General features: G+C 33.4%; 2 protein-coding genes across 2 annotated transcripts in view; both read left to right on the top strand.

The window, feature by feature from the left end:
- The first annotated feature begins 2,925 nt into the window (after positions 1-2,925).
- LOC129003957 (probable prefoldin subunit 4) lies at positions 2,926-20,322 on the top strand. Its single transcript, XM_054432311.1, has 4 exons — positions 2,926-3,049; positions 9,172-9,276; positions 9,546-9,659; positions 20,087-20,322. The coding sequence occupies exons 1-4, from the start codon at positions 3,017-3,019 to the stop codon at positions 20,237-20,239; spliced, it is 405 nt and encodes a 134-aa protein (XP_054288286.1). The 5' UTR covers positions 2,926-3,016; the 3' UTR covers positions 20,240-20,322.
- The window catches only part of LOC129003956 (lambda-crystallin homolog), a 39,886-nt gene continuing 16,451 nt past the window's right edge, over positions 2,972-26,406 (top strand). Inside the window, exons 1-2 of the mRNA XM_054432310.1 lie at positions 2,972-3,049; positions 20,853-21,039. Coding sequence (XP_054288285.1) covers positions 20,999-21,039 — 41 coding nt within the window. The 5' untranslated portion in view covers positions 2,972-3,049; positions 20,853-20,998. The remainder of the gene's footprint in view (positions 3,050-20,852; positions 21,040-26,406) is intronic.

Here is a 26,406-nt window from a genome sequence, read left to right as displayed (position 1 = left end):
AGGGATATTAAGGGCCTTCGAGGGATTGAAAAGGGATTGAGGGATAACTAGGGATAATCAGTGAAATTGAATGATTTTTTAGATTTTCTAGGGATTTCAGGCCTTTGACATTATAAAATTGAAATATTGATAAAATAATACATTATGGCTGTATTTCAACAACGTTAAGGACCTATTTTGGCTAATTTTGCAAGGTATTGATAACACATTGATTATACTATTTTTTCCCTAGGTTTTGGTAACAAATCTATTGTAGCACAGATAAAAGATACTCCTCGAGGTAACAGCTAACACTGCACGAAACAAGCAAAGGGCTGGAGTCGGTCGGTGGAATGGAATGGTCGATCTAGATTACTGTAATTTGTTTCTTAGTAGCCCTGTGCCCTGTGTCAATGTCGAATATGTTTGTTTTCGTTTTGATTTTGTTTGCCGGTGATTTCTGTGATGTTTTTTGCTTCGTAAGTAACTTGGTGTAACCTTTTCACCAAGGTATGGTGGCCATGTTTGAAAAAGACAATTAAGTTTGAAATTTGGACACTTGAATAGGTAATATTTTTGAAACAGTTGTAAATACTTATGAATACAAATTAAGTTATTAGTTTATAAAATTTTAAAAATAACTATTTGTTTAATTTTTTAGTTAATTAACTTGTTTTGTACAACATACACAGTTTTTAATCACGGCTACCTTCAATTCCAGGCCGGAGGCGGCCTTCGAAGTGGCAACGTTGCAAGTATAGTGTTGTAAAAGGTGTTTGATTGGAGAACGCTAAGCTAATGATATTTATATATTTTTTTTAAGAATACGAAAGCTTGGTTACTGGGCTATGAAAATGTTGACTCCACATTGAATGTACAGAAATAGATTTTCAATTTATATTGCTTTGGTTTTCGATTCTATATTATTGAGCGGAGCGAGCGAAGCTCTTATACTACACTCCTGCTTTTGTTTTACAAATACTCCTCCTGAACGGCTGAAGCGATCTTCACGAAATTTAACACAGTCATAGTACCCAACCATGGGAAGGTATAAATCTGAAATGGTACAAATCGGACCATAGGAATTTTCCCTACATGAATGCAAAATTTTAGAAATTTAACATGGGCCTTATGGGTTAATTGGTTGCCATGACATTATTTGCGAGTCAACACTAAAAAGTAAACAAGAGCCTCGACATATGTTAGTCAACAAATCTACCACATTATAACTACAGTACAAAAGAAAAAAATGTGATGAATACTAAAGAGTATATTAGTTAATTGCATGTAATACGAATTGATTAAGAATCAGTTCTTATTCTTTTTAGTCTACATTATAGTCGAATTGATAAATTTTACTGCACCAAAGGGAAAATTTGAAATTGGTTGACAATATATTTCTTACTTTTAACTGCTAAACTAAAACTAGACCTAAGTTATATGCCTATACTTAAAAACGAATTGATAATTTTAAAAATCGATTAGCCTATCTCAATTATTCGCTGTTAGGAAATGATTACACACAAAAAGTTCATGTATTTATAAAAAATGCATTCTTATCACAAAATTAAGTTATAAATGTCTAAATAAAACTGATCAGTGAAGTTAAGAGAAAATCATATTCTAACTAAATCAGAAGCAAAATTTTAAGGCCGCCGAGGAGATTTGAACCTGCGATCTCAAATAATAATCGTTATTGCCTTTTAATAATGCAGGTATCGCATAGGTTTACCATTATTCATTTGCAGGATATAGAAATTATTGAGCAGAGCGTAGCAAAGCTCTTATATCATTGACTTTAACTTCTCTTATCCTACACTCCTGCTTTTGATTAATAGCATTGAGCATAATTTACTACAAAATGAATAACCATAAGGGTTGCCAGAATTAGGCGAATGCACCATATTGCGTTTGGATTCTGTAAATAACTTTTTCAGTATTTTATGTGAGCAAGACGTGCCATTAATGTAGACTTTGAATATGCACTGCAATTCCTATTTGCAGTCTACAAATAGGAATTCCATTAAGGTGAACCAAATATAACACTCATAGTTTCGATACTGCAATTAGACAATTCTTTGACATGAACCCGACGTATCATTTGACTTACTTTGAATACTGCACATAGACATCCCATATAAGTGAAGCAGAAGTTGGCCTAAGCCTACCATTGACTTCGGATACTGCAATTCGGCATTTTATCTAAATGAACGAAATAAATGGACAATTGATTTAGGATACTGCAACTGCAAGTAGACTATTCATTTACATGCACCATTGAGTTTGGATACTACAAGTAAACAATCCGTCTACGTGAACCGGACGTACCATTGACTTTAGAATCTGTAAATAGGCATTACATTTATGCGAACCAAATATATCATTGACATTGAATTAATATGCTGGCTCCGCTCAATATTGCAAGCAGACAACTGCATTGTACACCTAGTATGTTTTATTTTCATGTTAACAGTGATGTTAACTTATAGGACGTCTTGCGCTAAACAATACTATAGATAAAACATACTCCATGCAATACTCGTATATGCAACCTAAGGGAGTATGTTTTATCTATGATGCAACGTTACCAATTCTACTAGGCCGCAGCCTGCCTGGAGTTAAAGATGGCTGTGGTTTTAATGGTACAAACATGTTTTTTATATAGTATTACTTTATAAATAATATGGGATAACCAGTTACCATATTTTAGGTGGCTATACATGATATTCATTGGTAAGGTATTGCTGCAAAAATAATAAGTTACCTAGATTTGATGAAGAGGGATAATTGGAGGGATTATTAGAACACGGACTAGGGATAACTAGGGATTTTTTGACGTTGGCCTAGGGATATTTTTTTCTTGCGGATGGAAACACTGGTCCACAGTCCACAACACAACCGACTCGACTACCAACACCAGCAGGATAGCACAATTGAATGTTTATTAAATAAACATATACAATTTTTGTATCATTTAATAACTGCAGCATCAAAAATCTGAAAATATTCCCGAAATAACTTGGAGATTCGCTACATAATGACTTCAGCATCCAAAGGAGGCTTTCAACCCGTAAGTTTGAATATGTTTATTTCTTTTAGGTTATGGTAGGGCCCAGTTTCTGGTTTACTCTCCTAAGTAAGTCATAAGTCATTTATTTAGCCAAATCAACCAAATACAATTAGCGTTAGCTATGTCAAAATAAACTTAAATAAACTGGAGTAAAACTTAAAACATCACAGTGGAGATTCTCAAGATTCAGAAAAGGGCCTTAAGAATTATCACCTTTAATGACAGACTGGCTCATAGTAGGCCATAGGCCCCTTTTAGTGAAGCTAGGAATACCTACTGTCTTCGGCCATTACATTCTCCTGTCCCTTCTTCATGTTTGGGATAAACATAGAGACCCAGTCCATTCCTACAACACCAGTCAGAGAAACATGCTGGATGTTCCCTGCGTTAGGCTCTCTAAGACAGCTGCTACCTATCGAATTCAGGGTCTAAAGTTTTTTAACAAACTGCCGATGACCATTGGGGACTGGAGAAGGGGTTATCTCAAGGAAAAACTTATGTTGATTATGAAAGAGAGAGCCTACTAGGCTATAGAATATCGGAGTTCATGACCGATAATGAGATTGCAAACGTACGGTGGCCATCTTTCTATAATTTCTGTAAGTTATTTTTAACCTGTAGGCCTATACATGTAGGCCTATATAACTTACTTAACCCTCCGAGTGTTATGTGTCGTAAAAGCGACTCATAACACATCCGCTGTAGTGTTATGTGTTGCTTTTGCGACTCACAAACACTGTTTGCGGCGCCGGCTCTGGGACTGACTGAATCGGATTGAACTGGATCGAGTTAGGTATCGTTTTTTTCAGCAGATTCAGAGCTTTCTCCTTATGTCTGTTTCTATACGCTTTTCATTTTAGTTCCGAAAATATTGTAGCAGACAGCTGACGTGCGTATATGTAAACAGCTTGGTTAACCTCGCACTGATGACTGATGTGTTTTATTTCGTTTATCATTGTTTTAGTGTTAAAAATCAAAAGTAGTGATATAAGTGGTGCATTATAAGAAGATTTAAGTGATTTTGAAAAGCTGGTTGATGATCCTGAAGAAGTAGGTAGTGATATTGATGTAAATTATCAGCCATATTCCTAGCTATGGTTAAGCCATGCATTCTTAGCTAAACGCTATGTACCGAAATCTGCTTTTTGCCCATAACTTATTTATTTGCTAACCTACTTCCTTATATTATTATATTTTTGGAATCCTCATAAAATTCTGAAAAAAGTGGCTATTTAAAAATATTTGTAAACCTATTAGGCCTTATTATAACAATTTATTGAGCGTAAACATAAATTTTTTTCATTTATTTTAATAGCTTAATTTTTGAGAAATGTTAACCCCACAAAAATTGTTGAACATTTTTTTGTAATGTTTTATATGTTACATTGAAGCCCATAATTTTCTAAACAAAATTATATATAAAACAGTATACTTTTGTGATATGCAGAAAACCCTCTCATACCTCATAGGTTATCCTGCATAAGCATATGGGAGCGTAGCTTTATAGCAAACCCGAATCTTTAATCTTATTCTACTTTATGCTATGAGCTGGGTAGCTGTTCAATAAGAGAACCAGATCGTGTTCATCAAACAGGATTTTTAATTGTCTTTAAGTAATAAAGTTTAATACAGTGACGGTTACTTTCAAGTATAGCCTACTAACAAATGCCTGGTAGGAACCGCTCTGGAGGTAGCTTGAATCTTAGATTGATAATCCCCAAAAACGAAACGAAACTATTCCCTTGTAATCTAATCAAATCAAAGTATCTATCCCCAAAAGAATTCCTTCAAAACAAATCACAAAACTCCAATTAACTTACAGTCCCCTTAAATCAAAAACTTCCCGTACAAAACTCCCGACTACTGGGCCTAACCCCAAGATAGAGAAACCAGTACTCACCCAACTCTCCTGGGCACCTTGCCCCGGGCAACTGACCCCTTTCTCTACCTCAGGTGGCCTATTTATTGATCTAACAGCTACTGAGTGCAAAGCCCTCAGTGTTTACAAAACACCTCCAGCACGCTTCACAGCAAGTAAGGCCTGACCACAGGTCATCAACCTAGCTTGCCCAGGCTACCCTCCTTTACACTTTACATTGTTTTTAAGTTTCTAAGATACATTTTAATAAAACCCTGCGATTACGCAATAAATGGGTGAACATTGAGACCAAAACTAGAGACACTTGGAGGGTTAACTTGATACTTGTACCTAGGTATCCCATTAGTAGCACGGGTGTGCCATGGTTGTCAAAATTTTGGCCTATTCTTGATTTAAAAACTCTTCTACTGAGTAGTAAGGCCTGGTTGTTAAAATATTCTTTAAGCGTGGATTTAAACTTCTCCGCATCTTCAATTTCCCTTATGCCTGCTGGAATTTTATTGTATATTCTTATGCATGTAGGTCTTGGTCCATCTCTCACTAAACTGGACGAAACTTGCGGTACATGTAACATTTCCTTCTGCCTCGTTGAATAGTTATGGATTTGTTGATTTTTTGGAAAATGTTCTGGTTTCCTTTTAACTGTCACTGCAGACTCAAGAATGAACAGAGCAGTATTTTCAGCTGTAAGTACTTATAAAGATTGGTTTACAATGTGATAAGTAAGGTTCTCTCGCAATTGTTCTTACTATGCGTTTTTGAAGCAAAAATATACGCTCCGCCAAAGGACTATTCCCCCAAAATATAACACCATAGTTCATTATGCTATAGAAGCATCCAAAATAAACTTTCAACAGTACAGCTTGATCAACTATCATTTGCAGCCTACGTACCATGTGGCACACAGCTTTCAGTCTTGCTGCTGTGGCATTCACTTGGTTTTGCCATTTTAAGAAACTGGCTATTGTCAGACCAAGATACTTAATAGAGTGATCTACAACAATACTAGCTGCCTCAAGGCGAAGTAGTGGGGTGCTTTCAGGCTTCTTACGGTTGTAGAATTGTATAGCTTTAGTTTTACCCCTATTCAGTATAAGATCGTTTTCTTTACACCATCCGCTCATTTCATTTAGGCCAGTTTGCGCCTTGTCTCTTAGCCTACCCAGGTCACTGTCCTGCACTAAGTGACTCACATCATCAGCAAAAAGCCACACTTTCCCTTCAGTTAAAAATTTGGGTAAATCATTGACATAGGCCTAGATCAGAAACAATACTGGTCCAAGGTTGGAGCCTTGCGGCACTCTGGTGTTTATGGCAGGGGAAATTGTGGAACGGTAGTTTCTTGTTAGTCCATCAGAGCCTGAATATTTTATTGTTACAATCTGGTGTCGGTCCTGTAGGTAGGTAGAAATCCATTTTACTTTTCATTGGAGTGGCTTACCTTTAATTAAAATATTTGCCAGTTTAATTTTAAGTTTACTATGGGAGAGAAGGTCAAACAAAGGCCTTAGTCATGTCATAAAACAAGCACAGGGATTCTTCCAACACATCCAGGTTGTCATGTACTGAGACTAATAAATAAAAAATTGCATCAGTTGTTGAACTGTTTTTTTCTAAATCCATATTGTTGTGGACGTTTTGGTGATAAAAGATTGTTATGTGATAAAAAAGGATTTTTAAGTCTTTTAAGGAAAATTATTTTGAAAATCTTAGAAAATGCACTTTGGACTGCCACTGGCCTGTGGTTTTTTACTTGATCTTTCTCATCCTTTTTGTGGATAGGTACTACCTTGGATGTCTTTAGTTTGCTAGGAAAATCTCCATTTTCACAAGATTTATTTATAATTTTAGCAAGTGGTTTAGCAATTGATTCTTTGCATGGGGATATCATCTACTCCACAGCTTTTTTTAAGACTAACCTTATCTATACCCTCCATTACCTCACTTTCAGTAGTAGGCCATAAGCGGAAATCCTCACCGTCACCAACACCCGATATCAGAGGCTCCTCTTCACTTGTCCCAGTCAGTTTTAATACCTCTTCTACAAAGTAATTAATTATTAAATACATTTGCAACATTAACTGGATTCGTTAAATGGATTCGTATTCATCATTCAGTTTCAAGCTTAAATTAACATTATTTACAAAATTATCACCACAAGTTAAACTTTTTACTATCTGCCAAGATTCCTTGCTAACATTTTTAGCATTATCTATTTTAGAATCGTAGAATTATTTCTTGGTACTATTTAGGAGTTTGGCATGTTTTAAAGCATGGCTAAAGGACATGGCTTTTTACTCAATTGATGAGTTTTTTGCCGATTCACTCTCCTCCCTGCTCACCATTTGTACTCTGTAAATATTAATGATAGGGCTAAACTTAGTTAAATGTTTTCATATTCAATTTTATGTATGAAGTGATGTTTTAATTTTTTATTGACATGAACAATCCAGTTTTCTCTGGTAAAAGTTCACGACAGAAGGTGAAAGGTAAAAAGGTATGTTGATTTTTAGCATTCAAGTATTCTGTTTTTGAATTATTACTAGGCCTATTGTTAGGTATTTCTTGTCTCCCAATACAATTGTGTTAGGTTATCTTGTGACCGTAAAACTTCTTGAGTTACCCATTTAATCGGTCTTGACATTAAAAATGCCCTTTGGAAAACATAGGCTAATTCAAATATATACAAAAATGTTGTGTAAAACTGGTCAAAAATAAAATCCACACTCTGATTTTTGTTATCAATTTGCCAGCCTTGAGTTGCCGTCATTCTTGCAAACAGCTCCAGAGATGAGCTATTTATTTTCCTCTTCTCAATGGTTTTCTTGATAAGGCTGTGTCTCATGGCGAGATTAATTTTGAGGTACAAAATATTATGGTCAGACAGTATTCTTAAGGCTGGCAGTGCTCCAGAAACATAAGCTTTCATCCAAACTAGTAATAAAATAATCAATCTGACTAATACTTTCCTCTGTTACTCTGGTAGGGGTTTTCAAAGATACATGTAGGCCATATGAGTCTAAAACGTCATATAGACATTCTTTTTGCCATGATTCTTTCAAATTGTCCACATTTAAGTCCCCATTGTATACGTAGTGAAGTATTTTTTCTTTTTGTGCATTTAAAAGAAATGTATTTATTTTTCTGTTGAGACGCAATTCATCCCCATTTTGGGTAAAAGATGAAGAAGGAGTAAGTAAGTAGGCCTAAGTACGTGTGCATTTGGTTGTTCTGTAGACTATTATTTTTAATATATCAGTCATCCAATCATTGCAATGACATAAAAATTAAATTATGCGTAAATTTAACTACAGGCCTATCAATTAGATACAGTGCGATTCTTCTGGTAATTATTTATAGGTAAGGTGCGACCGACGGAGGGTTACCAAAACTTATGTGGCCCAAGTGATGTTTCCAACTGACTTCAAATCCAAAGATTTAGCCTAATTAAATATTATGAGGGTACTTAATGGGAACATTCATTATTATCAATGACTTTTTCGATATAGCCTATCTATATTTTATTTTTCAATCCGATATATCGATATTAGGCCTAACAAATTGAAACATATCAGTTGACAACTACGATAAATACATCAGGTATGAAGTAACTAAGTTCACCAGTCTGTGGCAGGACTAGATAGGAGAGTCTCGCATTGGATAAATAATTACTCAGATGTAAATTGATAAGATTGGTGGATATTTAGTTAAGTTCGTTCCACATATGATTAGGCATTTTGCTACTTTATACCCATCTGCACTGTGTGTGTAATGTTATTAAAGTTGTTCTAATATGACTACAATAGTAGTAAAATTAAATTAAATTAAATTAATTAGTAGTAAACTATAGTACCTAGCCTAAATAAGTTAGGACCTGATTTTACGAGAAAGGAGGTATTAAAAAAGTTCTTATTATTTAGTTATTTTATCGAAAAGGTACTATTGACTCAGGTTATTATGGTTTATTGCGTGACAACTTTGTCTTGTTTCGCCGATGAACAATATTTGTTTAGCTTTACAATAGCTACAATTAAAAAATGGAAACACCTCCTATAGGCCTACATAATATTTTAATGTTTGTTTTGTATCGCCCACTTAGGCAGGTCAGTTTTATAGGTCTGATATTTGTTGTTTTTCTCCAATAAAGTCAATTTTCCAAGCACAATGAAGAGTTTACTCCAGACAGTGCCACCAACGTTTTATGTGTGTTTATGGTACATTTCAGTATTTAAATGTTTTTTAGGACTCAGATGTCCATATTACATTTGAAGATCAGCAGAAGATCAATAAGTTTGCACGTCATAATGCAAAACTAGAAGATTTCAAAGATGAACTGAAGCAGAAACAGGTAATACTTGTGAAATATGTAACTAGCTTGGCAATTTATTTATCTATTTAGCCTATTTACGACAAAGCGCCATTTTACATTAGAATACAGTGCAATGAAACTTACATAAACAAATTTTAATACAAAACTTAGTCCAATCAATGTAGAGAAACAAAAAGATAATTATAGGCCTACAAGTTTTAGTTTTAAAAATAGGCTTTTGATTTTATCTGTTGTTAATTTGTTTAGTTGGTGTCTGTTATATTTATAAATCCTTTCATTATTCTTAGAATGAGCTGAAGAACCTTGAAGAGGCCGCTGACGAAATTGAACTTCTGTCAGATGATAAAATACCTTTCCTTGTGGGAGAGATCTTTGTTTTTCAGGACCAAGAAAAGACACAGGTATGTAAGACAATAACAAAATAACAATTGTAGTTTTTTACCAGAACATAAATGGATCTTTTAGGTATGCTTTTAGGTGTGAGTGATAAGCCCAAGTGTGTAAATAAAGTTTATAGGATATGATACTCTGACACTAATGTAAGTTAGATACATTTTTTTATTTTGTTAGCCAATGAAAACAGGTTGGAGGTGTACCAAGCCCCAGTATATGCTGAATATGATGCCTTTCATTCTGTGTTTTCTTATGCATTTAAAACACATTTTCCTAAACTACTAAGGACTGAAACAATTAATAACAATAAAAATGCTTGGATATCCTATGATTTAAAACATAAAAAAGAATAATTATAGCGGACTTGGAAAAGCAATACAGAAAACAAAAAACATATTTCCTAAAACAGGGAGTCAAACAGTTAAAAAAAGAACTGAAATTCCAAATATTAAACGAGAAAAAGCAATACTTTGATAGAAAAATATCTGATTCTACCAATAAGTCTAAATCAACAATGGAAAATTATCAATTTTGAGATTAAAAACAAAACAAAACAAGAAAAGAACATTAACAAAGTATTAAATGGGTAAGTGTAAATCGGACCCCACACGTGTAGGAAACATATTTAATGATTTAATTTAATTCACAAACCTAATCAAATCAAATCAAATCAAATATGTCTTTATTCATAATATGTACAATTTATGTACAATGAATAGTGTCAGATCTTATTTCTAATAAATAAAAATAAGTACATTAAAATTAATCTATTTACAAGTATAATACAGAACACCTCTTTTTACCAACAAATTTTACCAACAACGCCATTTAACTTATTTTATTTAAAAACTCATTAATTGAATAACAAGTGTTCTCAATCATGAATGCCTTTAAATTTTTATTGAATTTCTTAATGTTAGTCTCACTTTTCAAACTTTCAGGCAATCTATTAAAGAATTTGGCACCCTTATATGTGGTCTTTTTTTAAAAAAATTCTAATCTATGTGTTTCTAATTTTAAATCATTTTTGTGTCTAGTGTTATAAGTATGATTATGGCCAAGAAAACTAGTATTAGTCATGCTCTGCTTTACATACATAACACATTCATATACAGTAGAACTCCAATTATCCGAACTCCAATTAACCGAATCTCCAATTATCCGAATCGCTTATTTCAACAATTTTAAAAACATAAAGCTACAGTAATAAGTTTTGCAAAATATCAAAGAATTGTTATTAAACACATTTAGCCAATTTTGGACTTTGATGGAACACTATTGACTTAATAACATGTATAGAACACTTGTACTATGAACATTGTAAACTGTAAAAATGTTCTGATTTAAATTATTATTAATTAAAAGTTCACTTAGTACCGAAAATGAGGATTTTTCTTTACAATTCCTGGAATTCCGGTTAAACTCTGATTATCCGAATTTTTGATTATCCGAATGGGGTCTGGTCCCTATTGATTCGGATAATCAGAGTTCTACTGTATATATAAACCAAACACCGACAAAATTCCCAGTTCCCTAAACCTATCCTTTACATGAGCCTTGTACTTCAAACCTAGCATGATTCTTATACATTTCTTTTGGAGTTTCAATATCTTTTTTAAGTTTTTGTGAGTTGTTGCTCCGTATACACAAAATGTTGTATGCCAAATGTGAGTGAACCAAGCTAAACTATATTACTTTTAAAGTGACTAAATCACAAAATTTAGATAATCTTCTAAGGACATAAATTCCTGAATTCATTTTGCCTTTAACTTTGTTAATATGTTTATTCCAGTTTAAATTGCAATCCACAATTAAACCCAAAAATTTTGCATCCGTTACTTCTGAAATAATGTTGTAGTTTAATTTTATTTCTGTTGAAAACCCATTTTGGTTCTTATTTGTATTAAAATTTATAAAGTTTGTTTTATTAAAATTTATCTGTAAGTTTAGATTTGTCAAAAATGAAACTATGTTATTTAACTCTTCTTCTGCAGATCTTTTAATATGTTCATCGGTTGGTCCTGAAACTTTCAAATTTGAATCATCTGCATACAGAACTACTTTGTTGGCATTCTGATTAACCAATATATAATTAATTCCATTTATGTATATAATGAATAATAACGGGCCTAATATAAATAAACCCCTGTGGGACTCCAAATTTTATGCACTGTGTTTTTGAATTTATTTTTGTTTGTTTTCCGCCAGTTGTAGAAAGCTATTTCAACAAACTGTTGCCTATCGGTTAGATATGATCTGAACCAATCAAGTGCTTTGCCTTTAATACCAAACTGTGTCAAAATGTTAACCATGGTACCATGGCAGACTCTATCAAATGCCTTTTGTAGGTCCATAAATAGTCCAATACATTTTTCACCCCTATCAATGGCATCAATAATGGACTCAATAAATTGAACAGTTGCTGTTTTGGTCGACTTTCCAGCCCTAAATCCATGTTGGTTGCCATTAATTAAGCAGTTACTTTTGAGAAAGTACATTAATCTAGTATAGACAGATTTTTCGTAAATTTTTGAAATTGTGGGTAAAATTGACAGTGGCCTGTAATTTGACGGATTTTTTGGACAATCTTTTTTGTGTATAGGAATAACTTTTGCAATTTTAAGTTTTGATGGAAATATACCTGACACAAAAGATGAGTTTATTAAGTGAACTAAGACCTTAACAATAGCTTTATCAACATGTTTAATCACTTTAATAGGCACTTCATCATAACCACTAGCATGTTTGTTTTTTATATTTTGAATAATGGTTAGTATTTCTTTTTCATCAACTGGTGTTAAATGGAAAGAATTTGTTATATTATTTTTATCTCTTTGACTGCAATTTTCATTGGCAGAACCATAACTATTGCCCGTTAGAGATTCCTTTGTAATATTAATGAAATAATCATTAAAAGTATTAGCTACTTGTAAAGGATCAGTAACAGTGGTATTATTTTTTTCTAAATGAATGTTTTTTGTATTCAACTTATATGAGCCGGTTTCCTGATGAATTATTTGCCAAACATCTTTACTAATATTTTTCGATCTTAAGATTTTCTGCTTGTAGTAATTTCTTTTGTTATTAATGACATTTTTATGGTAGGTTATGTTTTTTTGTTTAATGATTTTACCTAGCAATTTATTTTTGTTTGATCTATAAGTTAGTGCCAGCTCTGATATTTCTTTCTTTTCTTCTATTAGTGAATTACATATCCACATGTTTCTAGCCTTATACTTTCTAGTTTTAATTTTTGGAAATGATATATTAAAATAATATGTAAAAAGATTAAAAAAACAGTTATATTTTAACTCAACTGGAGCAGCGTACACAGAATACCAATTTTCTAGGCACAAATGATTTTTAAATAAAGCCATATTTTCCTCCGAGTAAGCTCTTTTACTTATTGTAATTTTTTGAACATTACTGTGTTTGGCATTGTTTAAACGAGACAACATTAACAATTGGGCATCATGATCTGAGAGACTTGTAATAATACCTTCAACATGAATTTTACCTTTGTCAATATTGGAAACAAAATTATCAATTGCTGTTGCTGTTGACTCAGTAACTCTTGTGGGAAAATTAACATGATATTTGCAACCAAATCTTTTTAGTAAATTAACAAACTCATTTTTCATTAACTGATCTTTAGCATCCTCTAAGACATTAATGTTAAAATCTCCTGCTACAATTATGTAAGGACAAATCCCAGTAATAATTTCTAGAGCATTACTGAGTTTTTCTAAAAACACCTTATCACTAGCTGCAGGTGATCTGTAGATCCCCATTAGTGCAATTTTATCCTTCCCGTTTTTAATTAATACCAAGCAACATTCAAATATTTTATCTATACATAAGTTTGTTATGCTTGTTATATTAAGGTTTTCCCACTTCACACTGCCATTCGCCATTATCACCACCCCACCATTGGATGTATGTCTAGAGTAAAAAGAACACATTTTATAACCATTGATATTTATTTTATCAAATTCGTCATGTTTTAAGTTATGCTCCGTTAATACCAAAAATGCTGGATCAATTTCTTCAAGTATTATTTCCAATGACTCGATTTTATGTATCAAACCTCTTATATTTTGATTTAATATTGTTACGCATTTTTTGGATGTACTACAAACTATCCTGGGTTTGTGATTTTGGCGGTATGGGAGTTTAAAGTGTTGGAATTCATACTGCTATCTACATGATGGATATTGGTATTTATAAAACTATTTACAACATTATTTACAACACCATTATTGCTTGTAATAGTATGCTCAGCAAGAGATGACAACCGGGGACTCACATCACTTACACCCCCACTAACTGCACTTTGCTCTGCTTTCAAACCCCCCTTGTCACATGACACTGCAGCGGCTTCTGCGTAGGAGTGGTGTCCAGGTGTGACTTAGGTTGGCTGGGGCTGGGGCTGGTCTGATGTGATGTGTTGAGGCTTGTCTCCACCGAAGCACCTGGTGATGAAGGGCCATGATGAGTAGTGGTACTGAGATCACTATTTTTACATTTCTTCGCTTGGCTATATATATCATTTACACGAGATGTTCTGTTCCGTCCTATTCTTTTTGAGCGTCTCAGGGGTGGATGAGTAGTTGAGGGAGGAAGACAAAACAAAACCAATTCAAAACCAAAACCAATCACAACATCAAACCCAATCACTCAAAAACAAAACCTAATTCAAAACCAATTGCAAACTGACAAGTTTGCAATTGGTTTTGAAGAGTAGATTTTGGTTCTGCTGCGTCACTGAGATCAGATGAAAAGTTCCCTAAGAGCTTGTTGAATCCTTCACGTTTCTTCAGATCAGGGGTTCTCCAGCCCTTAAAGCCAGGAGGGTGTGATGGAGGAGTAGTGATGATGTTTACACTTGGCTCTGTCTCTATAGCTTCGTCGTGAGTTGTTAAGATAGTCTCTGTATCGGCAGTTTCTCTCTCATAGGACAAACTGGACTCACATTTTTGTTCAGCTGAAGATATAGCAGACCGCAGCTTTTCCAGAAAGTCTGGAAAAGTTAATCCATTAAAAAGTAGAAGATCAAGTTCTTTCTAATATTAACATAAATATGCAACCTCACAATCAAACTTTATAAGTTTACAAAAGCCTTAAAGTAGTTTTACATTTAAAGAAGACAATAAAAAAGATATCAAAAAGATAGTAAAATTCCTCAAAAATACATTACCCTTGTTAACACGTTCAGTGCTAACAATTATGAGTATTGCGACCCAAAAATGAGAAAAAATTATAATGTGATAACTAACTTAAAAATGATGTCAAGGTATCAAAAATGATCAATCTAGATGTCTCAGTGTCGATTTTGGCTGAAAATGGTGACGTCACTTCCGGGGCGGGAATTGCCGTTCTTAAGTACTGATGTCGGTCCTTGTCCAACCCCTTATTTTTCAGCCCCACACGCTCACAGTCACACAGGAAATAGTTTTGTTTATATTCAACAGTTCTTATAACATAAATATTAGTAAAATATATTTCAAGGTGCAAGATGAACTTGAATGAGTTTGCAAACCAGCATGATCGGACCATGGGAACGGGGTTTTATGGGGTAAAAATTGGGTTTTCTCATTTTTGACCCTCAAAACTCAAAATTTCCCAATTTCTCTCTATACCTTTTTAAAGAGCTTAAAAAACAAATAATTTAGTATATCAAAGTGTTTTTGTACGGTTATTGGTTACGGAGAAAATTCAAAAAATTGTTAATTTCAAATTCCCATCTTATTCTTATGGAGAATATTGTTTGTAAAATGTTGTAGTTTGCTTGTTTATGGATATATTTTGTTCAAACTTGTCAAATTTATTTATTTTATGCTAAGCTATTAATATTTTATTATAAAACACACTTTATTAGTTTCACTGTAGCTGCAAGCCTAGGTACTCGTTAAACCTAATGTTAATTAAACCTAACCTAATGTAATTAATGTTTTAACCTAATGTAATTAAATAGATTTAATTGAAAATCAATTCAGTCAAATAGAAATTTGCTCAGTCGGCAGGTTTGCTGCGGCAGGGGTGTTTAAATTTATTGTTAGTAAATGAATTCACAAATAACAAAATCTACTAATAAATTCAAATAAATAATATATTTTATCTTTTTCTACAAGGCAATCAAGGTTAAAATTACAATCAGATATTTATCTTAATGGTTCAAAATTAAATTAATTGGAGTACACTAAATTCATTGGTCTAATATTAGACCAGCATTTAACTTGGGATAAGCATGAGGAATAAATAAATAATAAATAAATAAATAAATAAATAATAAATAAATAAATAATAAATAAATAAATAAATAAATAAAAAGGCCTTTATTTACAAGCGAGTTTCATATACATGATTTTCAAACTTACTCAAGTCAAACTAAAACTAAACTAACCTAATATATACAGAAATTTAATATACAGACAAACTACAAAGAAAAAAAAACATTTACAATTTGCTTTTGTTTTTCTGCATTGCGGCCCTGAATGAGCCATACGATTTGGAGCTCTTTATGTCCTGAGGGAGGCCATTATACAACTGCGGGCCAAAATAAGAAAACGACTTTCTTCCAACTTCAAGCCTCACTTTAGGAAAGTGAAGCCTGCGGTCGGAACGAGTACCACGCAGGCAGATCTCCCCCCTGTACTTAAGCCTCTCGCTGAGGTACTGAGGCTCTCCCAGCGTGAGCACTTTGTGGACCAGGCAGCAGGTCAGCCTCCTGCACATTTCATCCATTGGGATGAGCTTTGCAGCATCTCGGAAGGAGGACACGTGGTCAAAGTGGTTAAGGCCAAAAATGAACCTTACTGCAGAATTTTGAATTCTTTGAACTCTTGCCATATCCTCCTTAGAGATGCTGTTTCCATATGCAGGAAAGCAATATGTAAAGGCTGGGAGGACCAAGGACCGCATGAGTTGCATTTTGGCATATTCTGGCAGTAGAGTTTTAAATCTGCTAAGACCTCTCAGTCTACCCACTGCACGTTGAACTGCAGATGTGACATGGTCAGAAAAAGAGAGGTCTTTGTCAAGTACAACACCAAGTGTGTTGACAGTGTCGCAAACAGACATGTGGTAAAAAAAATCTTCAGCAAAAATAAACCTGTACTAAATTCTACGTCAACAGGAAACAGCTCTTAGAATTATCTTTGGTATAAAAAACAGAGAATCAGTTAGGGTATATTTTTATAAATCGGGTATAGTGACCATCTATGATTTATTTATACATTTTTATTTTTATTTATACATTTGAAGCCATTCTACATGTATAAAGTTCAGATCATCAAACTAACAATTTCCACAGTTACAATTTAAAAAACACCAGGCATGTAGAACAACACAGATTGAAGTTATTTGAGGAAAAAACAGTTTCATTGTCAACCAATTTTTATTTAGCCTACCCAAAAATATTTTCAATGAACATTATAACAATAACTTTAAAAAACTATTTTCAATCTTAAACTATAATCATGTATGGCTATAATCAGTAGAAGAGTTTTGGAATCTATATATTAATTTGAAACTGTTTTTCTTTGTGACAGCTATTTTGAGAGAACGGCTGGGCGTAGAAACTTGGTAGAGGTGTCTAAAGAAAGGTCCTGGTCTGTAGATGAGCCATCAAAAGAGAAACATGGAGAATTCCCTCGGGGCTCTGCCCCAGTGGCCTTTAAATTCCCATACCATGTTATTCTTATGGAGGAAAACGAGGTTTTTGTCACAGCTAATTTGAGAGAACGGCTGGGCGTAGAAACTTGGTAGGGGTGTCTAAAGAAAGGTATTGGTCTGTAGGTGAGCCCTCAAAAGAGAAACGATGTAAATTTCCTTGGGGCTCTGCCCCAGAGGCCTTTAAAGTTCACTCTGCAATTTTGTTTACATTTCGACCATATGGATGATTTTACACTACTTTTAATGAACCAGCTGTTAATATTAAAATTGTATTCAAAGGTCTACTGAAACTGTCAAAATTAAATGTTTACATTATTATTTATGATTTTAAATGGATTCTCCACTGCATGGCAAGTTTTTTATAGTTTCAACAAAATGATGAATATATGATACATTTGAAATGTTTTGTTCAAAAATCTATGCTTTATTGCTCTTAGAAAATTTTAAATTATGAAATAAGTGTGACTTATCAATTTCAAAGGAACATATAACTATTCCTTATCGGGTTAGCTTATACATATTGTAAGGTTGGCACTTGCCTTTTTTTCCTACTTTCAATAACCATTTATTTTTAAATTCAAGAAATAACACCTGAGATTCATTTATTGGTATAACAGTTTTTGATAATCGGGTTGAAAATTGTGTCATAGATGAGTACGTTGAGGATGAGAGCTGTGTTCAATTTTTGGAATAGACTAACTACAGAGTCTATGGTTTTGGTAAAGTAGGTGAACTAATGTCAATTCAGGTATTTAAAAAAAATGTGTACACAGTTTTTACTTTGATGTACACATGTAGCAAGGTTGAACAACGCATCTAAACCTCACTACATATAAAACATTCGGAAACACAACAGTGTCATCACATCTCATTGCATTTGCATAATTTGTTACCAATGCTGGACTAGGTTATGGATTTGGTTCCGCAAATGTTCAAGATTTGTGATAAAATTTCTTACAATTATGGTTCATTCCAATCCACGAAATACATGCACAGCTTTATGTGATCTATATGGCCAAGGCAAAACTACCCCATTCAAGTTAGAATTATCAAGTAAGAACAGGATGATTAAATACATAGGTCGATGTGGCAAGAGAAGGATTTAAAATTGCTGAGATCGAAGTAAGAATGTTACTGCTTTCTGGAGAATCAGATATTTTTATCAAAAAAAGATGAAGATTTACTTATAAATCCGGATACAATCTGAATGATTTTCCTAAAGCAGATGGAATTAGTGGTTAGTAATAAATATTGACTCTTTCCGTAACATGATAGACTAATTATATGAACTCATTCTCCTATATAGTGAAAGTGGCTTTGGTATGAAACAAACTCATGAACAAACAATTATAAGACTCCTAAAAAACCTTTTGGGCAACCTAAAGCCGATAAAAAGAAAGGTAGGAAATATTGTGTTAAACGAATTCATCAATCACTTTTTTTAGGGAACACAATCGTCATACTTATTATTGCTTATCCTCCCTTCATATAACTAAGATTGCTGTAATTACATAAAACCTCAAGATTAACCGTCGATTTCGACGGGGTTCAACTAGTTATTAAATAATTAGAAATATGCTATGTTATAGGCCTAATTTATGTTTGTAATCTTTTTAATTTATTATACTTATACCTAATTTTTTGTTTCTTTTTTCCTTTCTGTGACACTATTCATGTATTTCCTGTAAAAATACTTTAATGAATAAAGATGATTTGTATTGTAATGTTTGTAATAAGGTGTGACGTGTTGTCGAAAATCATAGAAAAATCTATTACAACAGATTTGAGCTCGCTGCACTTTTGTTGCCAAAACCACGGTCATATCATTAACTAACACAAAACTACAATATTACAATAATTGAAGTGAGAAAAAACTAGTTAGTAAAACTAGCTGTTACCCACGGGCTTCACCCCGTTTGACATCATAAGTATTAATCAAACTATTGATTGGTTAAGTTAATCTGAAATAAACAAAATACAGTAAAAGAAACAAATAATCACAGCTGATTTTAATAAGGTAATGAATTGAAATAATAACAAACAAATAAATACAGCTGAGGTATTTTTAACATTAGGTATATGAAAAGTTCCCTTTAGAAAGGAATTACGACCTTAAAGGGCAATTTATGAAATAATGGATAATTTTGCGCAAGGGTTCTCGTCATGACGAACATTTTAAGTATATGGTTTATGGGGGGTGTGACTTGTAGTTTTCTCAAAAGTTCATGGGTACTTTTGGCTTTATATATAGATTTTAATGTAAAATGGTAAAAGTCTTTGCATCTTCTTCAGTGTGTGGACAGCAGCAAACACCCTTGTACAGGTGTTAACCACAGTGTCAATCCAGTCTAGTTTGCTGTGTACATCGTCAAACCAAGACTTTTGACATTGTTTTGGCTTTGCAATACAGTCCTGTTAACAGTGATGTTGGGTAAAATGTTTTGGTCAAGTCGGTTGAGTAGTCGTGTCGTGTGTGGCCAATGATGATTGGTTTGTTTTTGTCCATTCTTTGTTGCTCATTCCGGAAACTATTCTGTTGATGTCGTCGTTCATTAATGTGATTGTTTCATTCGCCTCCACTGAATTTAAAATAATCGTAGATTAGTAAGTCATCAGCATAAGAATGAAACTTGGCGTGTTGTAAAACTGAAGTCATGTCGTTTATGTAAATGGATAAAGTAAAGGGCCAAGTATTAATCCTTGAGTAACACCACAACTGTTTAAGAAATAAACATACTAGCCAGATGATTTTTTTTTCCAGAAATGTTTAGAAGAGGCAAAACAACAAATACAGAAGGAGATTGAAGGGATCGAAGATAAATGCTCTAAATTAAAGGAAATTATGTCAGATTTGAAGACTCAACTGTACGGCAAGTTTGGAAGTCACATCAATCTCGAAGCAGAAGAAGAATAATTATGTTACTTTTTTACTAATTTATTAATTTTTAACACTGTTTTCACCTCTTATGATTGTGCTAATAAACTAATGACACTATCTGTAGGACTTTATTATTGAATACCTAAAAAACCCTTTACCAAAAATATTATTAATATGAACGAGAAAGGTGTTTAGCAGAAGTTAAAAATCAAGTTTGAAATTTGTTTTAACAATAATCTCTTGACATACATTAATTCCAAATCACCTTGTATTTGCTTTATTATTTTATATGGTGATGTGTTGAAGGCTCGATAATGTTTTGTTTTATGTATTCATATAACTGCCGTAGCAAATTCTTCTTAAATATATATCTTATGATTGGTAAATAAATGCATAATTACAACTTCTTATGTAAGTGGTAAATCACCCAATCTGAATAGGTTTTATTACTAAAAAAAATTTCTTATGCTTAACTCCTGCTAAGAAATTAATCTAAAAGTGAAAGTTTATGCAATAAGCTTACTAAGAAATTTAATCCTTTTAAAATCAAAACCACTAATAAACAATTCAAACTATAATTGCTATCTAAATTTAATTGTGAGTTAGTACTTTTCCTTTTGTGTTACTGAGAGTAATAGGCCTATTACAGGTAACAGCTGTTTATCAGTCGTAATCCTTCATGCAGTTGACCTCGTTATCTGGGTGACCTTGTAGCTAACCAGATAACAGCTGTTCTTTAAAGCAGAAACCAGTCTGACTGAAGCGGTCTGTGAAGTAGTACAGTATCTTACCAACATGGCTGAAGGTGGTAAAGGAAAAATTGGAATACTTGGGAGGTAATTATTAGTATTAAGTTTTATTCGTTCGACTTATGTATCATTACTAATATTTTAGAGTAAAACAGATTTTATAGTGTAGTTTGAGATATAGCATGTTTTCAATTCACTAAACTTTGGTTTGGTTAGGTTGTCCAGTAACAGGTCATTGACCCCCTCTTGACTCTCCCGGTTATTTACTTATATTGTCAAACAATTGCTTCATTAAAGTAGATAACTTCCATTATGTCTTTGTATATAAAACATTAAGCCAAAAGTTGGTCTTGCAATATTTATAACAAACTCTGAGAGGAAGGTTAAGTCTTTTTCACAATCTCAATGAAAAGCAATCAATAAAAAATTGTATTCGCAAACTGACACACTTTGCTCCATTAGTCTGACATTTAAAAAGTAACACTACAGATTTTTACGGAAAAAATAAAGATGTCAATCACTTTTGAGTTTTGAACCATAAAATATACAGCCTTGGGTGTTGTTCAGGGTTGAAAGGACTATAAGATACTAAATAAATTTTAATCAAATCATTTAAATATTTTTTGTAAAAAGTCATATTTTTCTGTTATTTTCTGAGTTTTTAGAAATTACAATCAACAATCGAGATTTTAAAAAAAGTTGAAAAAATGCCTGTAGATATTATGGATTTAGTACCTACATTAAAATTTAATGAAAGTCGGATCACAGGTGTAGTCTGTACACATCCACACACACAGATTACTTCAAAACCATTTTGACAAAAGAATACTTTCTCCATATACAGTACCATGTATAGGGGAGAACGTAAAAACATGCAAATATTTTATGTATAGATGTTATATTTATATAATTATTGTACAGCATATGCTAACGGTTGATAGACCGACCTTTACTTTATACCCCTTACAGCTCCAATTTTAGGTATTTAGGTATATTTCATCAGCTCTAGTCAAGAGTGATGTTTTTACTTTCTCCCCCTAAACCCTATACCATAGTATATGGAGAAAGTATTGTTTTTGTCAAAATTTTCGAGTTTGAGTTTTGAGTGGATACATCCATTTTGGGTCCCCCTGGACCCAAAAAAGAGGTTTTCGAAGTGATGTCTGTGTGTGTATGTGTGTCAGAATGTGTGGATATGTACAGAGCTACAGACTACAGTAGACTCCCTCTTATCCGGACTCCTCGGGACCGAGGCCAGTCCGGATAACGGGTTTTATCGGTTAAACCAACGTCCCCAAAAGCTTGTTAAAACAGACTGTTTACTGTGATATTTGATTTAAATTTAGGAGAGCATTGTATTTAGACACATGATAGCTGGTCTCAAAACTTTCCACGAGAACAGTGGTTTCAGTACTGCCCACTTCCTGCCGATCTAGTCCAGATAAACCAATGTGCTGATAAAAATTGTCCGGTTAAAGAGATGTCATTTCCGCCCAAGTGTCGTCCGGTTAAGAGGGAGTCTTTTGTACGTACACCTGTGGTCCGATTTTGATGAAATTTGGTATGTAGGTAATCCATGGTATCTCCAGGCATTTTTTCATTTTTTCAAAATTTGTATTTTTAATGGTGTTTTTCCCATAAAATCCATAAAATAACGTAAAAATAAAATTTCTTCAAAAATGGCCCGAACGATTTTGATAAAAATGTTGTAGCTCTTTAAATTCTTAACAAAATGGTAGAACTCCCTTAATTGTAAAAACTACAGTTAAAAAGTTATTGTAAATTAGGCTATGTTATTTTCCCATCGAAAAAACTTATCAAAAATAAGCAAAAATAATATTTTTGAAAAAACCGGTTTTGATTGAAATTAGTATGTGATAATCCTTATAATTCCAAACAACATAATGCAACCCCCCATTGCTGTAAAAAGTTACGTTTCAAAAGTTATTGTATCTCATGTTATTATCCCATAAAAACCCATTAATAAAAGGAAAGATTGATATTTTGGGAAAAACCGATTCTGATTTAATTTTGTCTGTTATGGTCCTTATAATTCCAAACAAAATAGTGGATCCCTTCATTCCTGTAAAAATTACTGTTCAAAAGTTAATGCAACTTTTGTGATTTTACCTATTAAATATTATAGTTACTATCATCGCTTACCCATGATAAAGGTTGTTGACAAGCTAATGGGACAATGTATGTGTCAGATTGCTGATACCGTTTATTTACTTTCTCCCCCTACAGTAGTATCGTTTTTGTCAAAATTTTTGAGTTTGGGTTTTAAGTGAACATATCCGTTGTGGGTCCCACTGAACCCAAAAAAGTGATTTTCGAAGTGATGTGTGTGTGTGTGTGTATGTGTACAGAGCTACAGACCACACTTCAGTGGCGTCATTTCACCAAATCCTTGGTGGGGGCAAACACCATAAAAAATATGAGTATATTTATTTAAATTTAGGCAGAAAGTTGATGAAACTAAGAATTATTGACAACAGACAGAAACACAATAATTTTATGTTGGTAAGTTAGTCATCTAAGAAACGTGATCAATAGTTACATGATGAGTTAATATTATGTTTGTTATTATAGATTCATGACCAATTTCTCTTACAACATTTAGCAATGAATACGGTTGTTCATAGCCTATAGTTTATAACAGTTTATTTTGGTTTTTAAATAAAATACAAGTATTTGAGAACTTAAAAGCAAATCAAATTTTATCACCAATAACATAATTTGACACAAAAGTACAAAAGGCTATTTAACTATATTAAATTGGTAGTCTACAATGTTCAAAATAAATTACGTAAAATTTATACACATGTAAGTTATAATTTTAATGCTTGAATAATTCATAAAAGTAAATGACAAAGCAATGCTTCTAAAAAATCTGAATTTGTATGTATATATATATAAAGTAGAAGTAAGTGGTTTATCGTACAGCACCAAACAGAAAAAGTAAATGAATAAGAAAACTACTAATTTATTTGAACTCAAAATGTGCTATCTAAGACAATAAAACAATGATAATTTTTGTTTCAAATTACTGTGCAAGAATATACAGATTTTTGTCTGCTGTGCTTTTTAGGATTTGACAGGAGAAAATATTTGTATATTGGCTAGTACAGCATATTTTTTTCTCTAGCCCTGGATCCAGGGGGGGGGGCAAATGCCCCCCCTGCTCCCTACCCCCGCAAATGACGCCCCTGCCACACCCATAGTCCGATTTTGATTAAATTTGGTATGTAAGTAATCCATGGTATCTCCATGAATTTTTTTTCATTTTTTTCAAAATTTTGATTTTTAATGGTGATTTTGCCATAAAACCCATAAAATAACGTAAAAATCTGATTTACTTAAAAATGGTCCGAACGATTTTGAATTTAGTACAGTAGACTCCCTCTTATTCGGACACCTTTTAGCCGGACATCGGTTTAACCGGACTATACTCAGTAGAAATTACATCTCTTTAACCGGACAATTTTTATCAGCACATCGGTTTAACCGGAGTAGATCGGCAGGAAGTGGGCAGTACTGAAACAATCGTTCTCGTGCGAAAGACTTGAGACCAGTAATCACGTGTCTAAATACAATACTTTCCTAAATTTAAGTCAATTACTGTATTCAGTATGCATTAAAACGGTCCGTTTTAAAGAATTTTTTGGGACATTGGTTTAGCCGGAAAACCCGTTATCCGGACTGGCCTCGGTCCCGAGGAGTCTGGATAAGAGGGAGTCTACTGTACATTTAGTATGCTATAGTCCTTTAAATTCTGAACAAAATGGTACAAATTCCATTTCCTTATTGTAACTTATGTTATTCTCATAAGTAACTATAAAATAACAAAATAATTTAGTTTAAGGAAAAAGCCGGTTTTGATTAAAACTAATGTGTTATGGTCCTTATAATTATAAACAAAATAGTGCAACCCCCATTGCTGTAACAATTACGGTTAAAAAGTTATTGCTTATAACTTTTGTGATTTTTTCCTATAAAATATCATATTTACACCCACCGCTTACCCATGATAAAGATGGTTGACAAGTTTATGGGAGAAAGTATGACTCAGATTGCTGATACCGTTTATTTAAATGTTGAATGCATTTCCAACCTGATGTACTTGTAAAGCCCATTAAAAAACAAGGTGGTTATGGAACCCTCAATCTTTTCACTTGGTTATTCATTTTATTGTTTCTCTAGGATTTGAAATATAACAAAATTAAGTTTAAAAAATGATGAATGAGGACCAGGAGACGATTCTGTTCTATCCCTAAATAGTTTTCATAATGCTCCTCATTAAAACCCCCTTATTTTCATTACTCATTCACACTCACTTTCTATGGGACGATGTCGAAGTTGGACAACGTTAAACGTGGCCTACGTTAAAAGCAGACGCCGCCTCAATCAGACAACGATAAAAGCAGACAACAACGAACATGGACACATTCAAATGTGTCCAAGCTTAACGTTGCACGCAAACGACGAACCTGGACACATTTATAAGTTGTCCAGGGGTGGCGTTGCACGACACGACGAATATGGACACATTCAAATGTGTCCAAGTTTAACGTTGCATGCAAACGACGAACCTGGACAAGTTTTTAAGTTGTCCAGGGGTGGCGTTGCACGACACGACGAAACTGGACACATTCAAATGTGTCCAAGTTTAACGTTGCATGCAAACGACGAACCTGGACAAGTTTTTAAGTTGTCCAGGGGTGGCGTTGCACGACACGACGAAACTGGACACATTCAAAAGTGTCCAAGGGTAACGTTGCACGCAAACGACGAACCTGGACACTCTTAGTTTTTGAACAGACTGTACACCAGGCTCATCAAATTCTCAGTCTCGCTCGGTTGGTAAACTCTGAATGAGCTTCCTAAAACAGAAATGCCGTGAATACGCCTTATTGTTACAAGGCTTCTTTCTAACACACTGTTACTAATACACTGTGTTGTAGTGACTCATAGTCCGCGAAACACATTGGACATTATAAATTCGGAAATTTAATTGCATGTTTATTTGGTCGTTGTTAATGTTTGCTGGATATTAATAAAAAAATAAAACCTATGGGACCTGGATACACCGTGTCCCAAATGGATGGTTCAAATCTACAGATTTTGTTCAATATACGCATTGCTAATTGTCGTATAAAAGTTAATTAAGGCTCATTTTAAAACTGCCATATTTATGTGATTTTTAGTACCCTTCAATAGTAATTAGCTGTCCATTGTTTTTGGCACATTTGAATCTTCAAAACATACATTTGCAATATGGAGCTGCGGCTGAAATCAAAATTTGTTAATGGTTTATAGAAACGAAATATGTGGAGTGTTTTTGTCTGGGGGTTTGTCCTTGGTTTTTCAATGATTGAACGTATCAGTCGTCAACCTCTAACATGGATAAACAAGAGGGGGAGGGGCGGGGACTTTTTAGAAAATGTTCCTTAT

The sequence above is a fragment of the Macrosteles quadrilineatus genome, unplaced genomic scaffold (genome assembly GCF_028750875.1).
Source record: "Macrosteles quadrilineatus isolate MER2022 unplaced genomic scaffold, UCM_ALF_1.0 Scaffold_9__3_contigs__length_116548681, whole genome shotgun sequence".
NCBI classification, from domain to species: domain Eukaryota; kingdom Metazoa; phylum Arthropoda; class Insecta; order Hemiptera; family Cicadellidae; genus Macrosteles; species Macrosteles quadrilineatus.
Note: the sequence above shows the minus strand (reverse complement) of the source record. Positions and strands in the feature narration are given on the sequence as shown.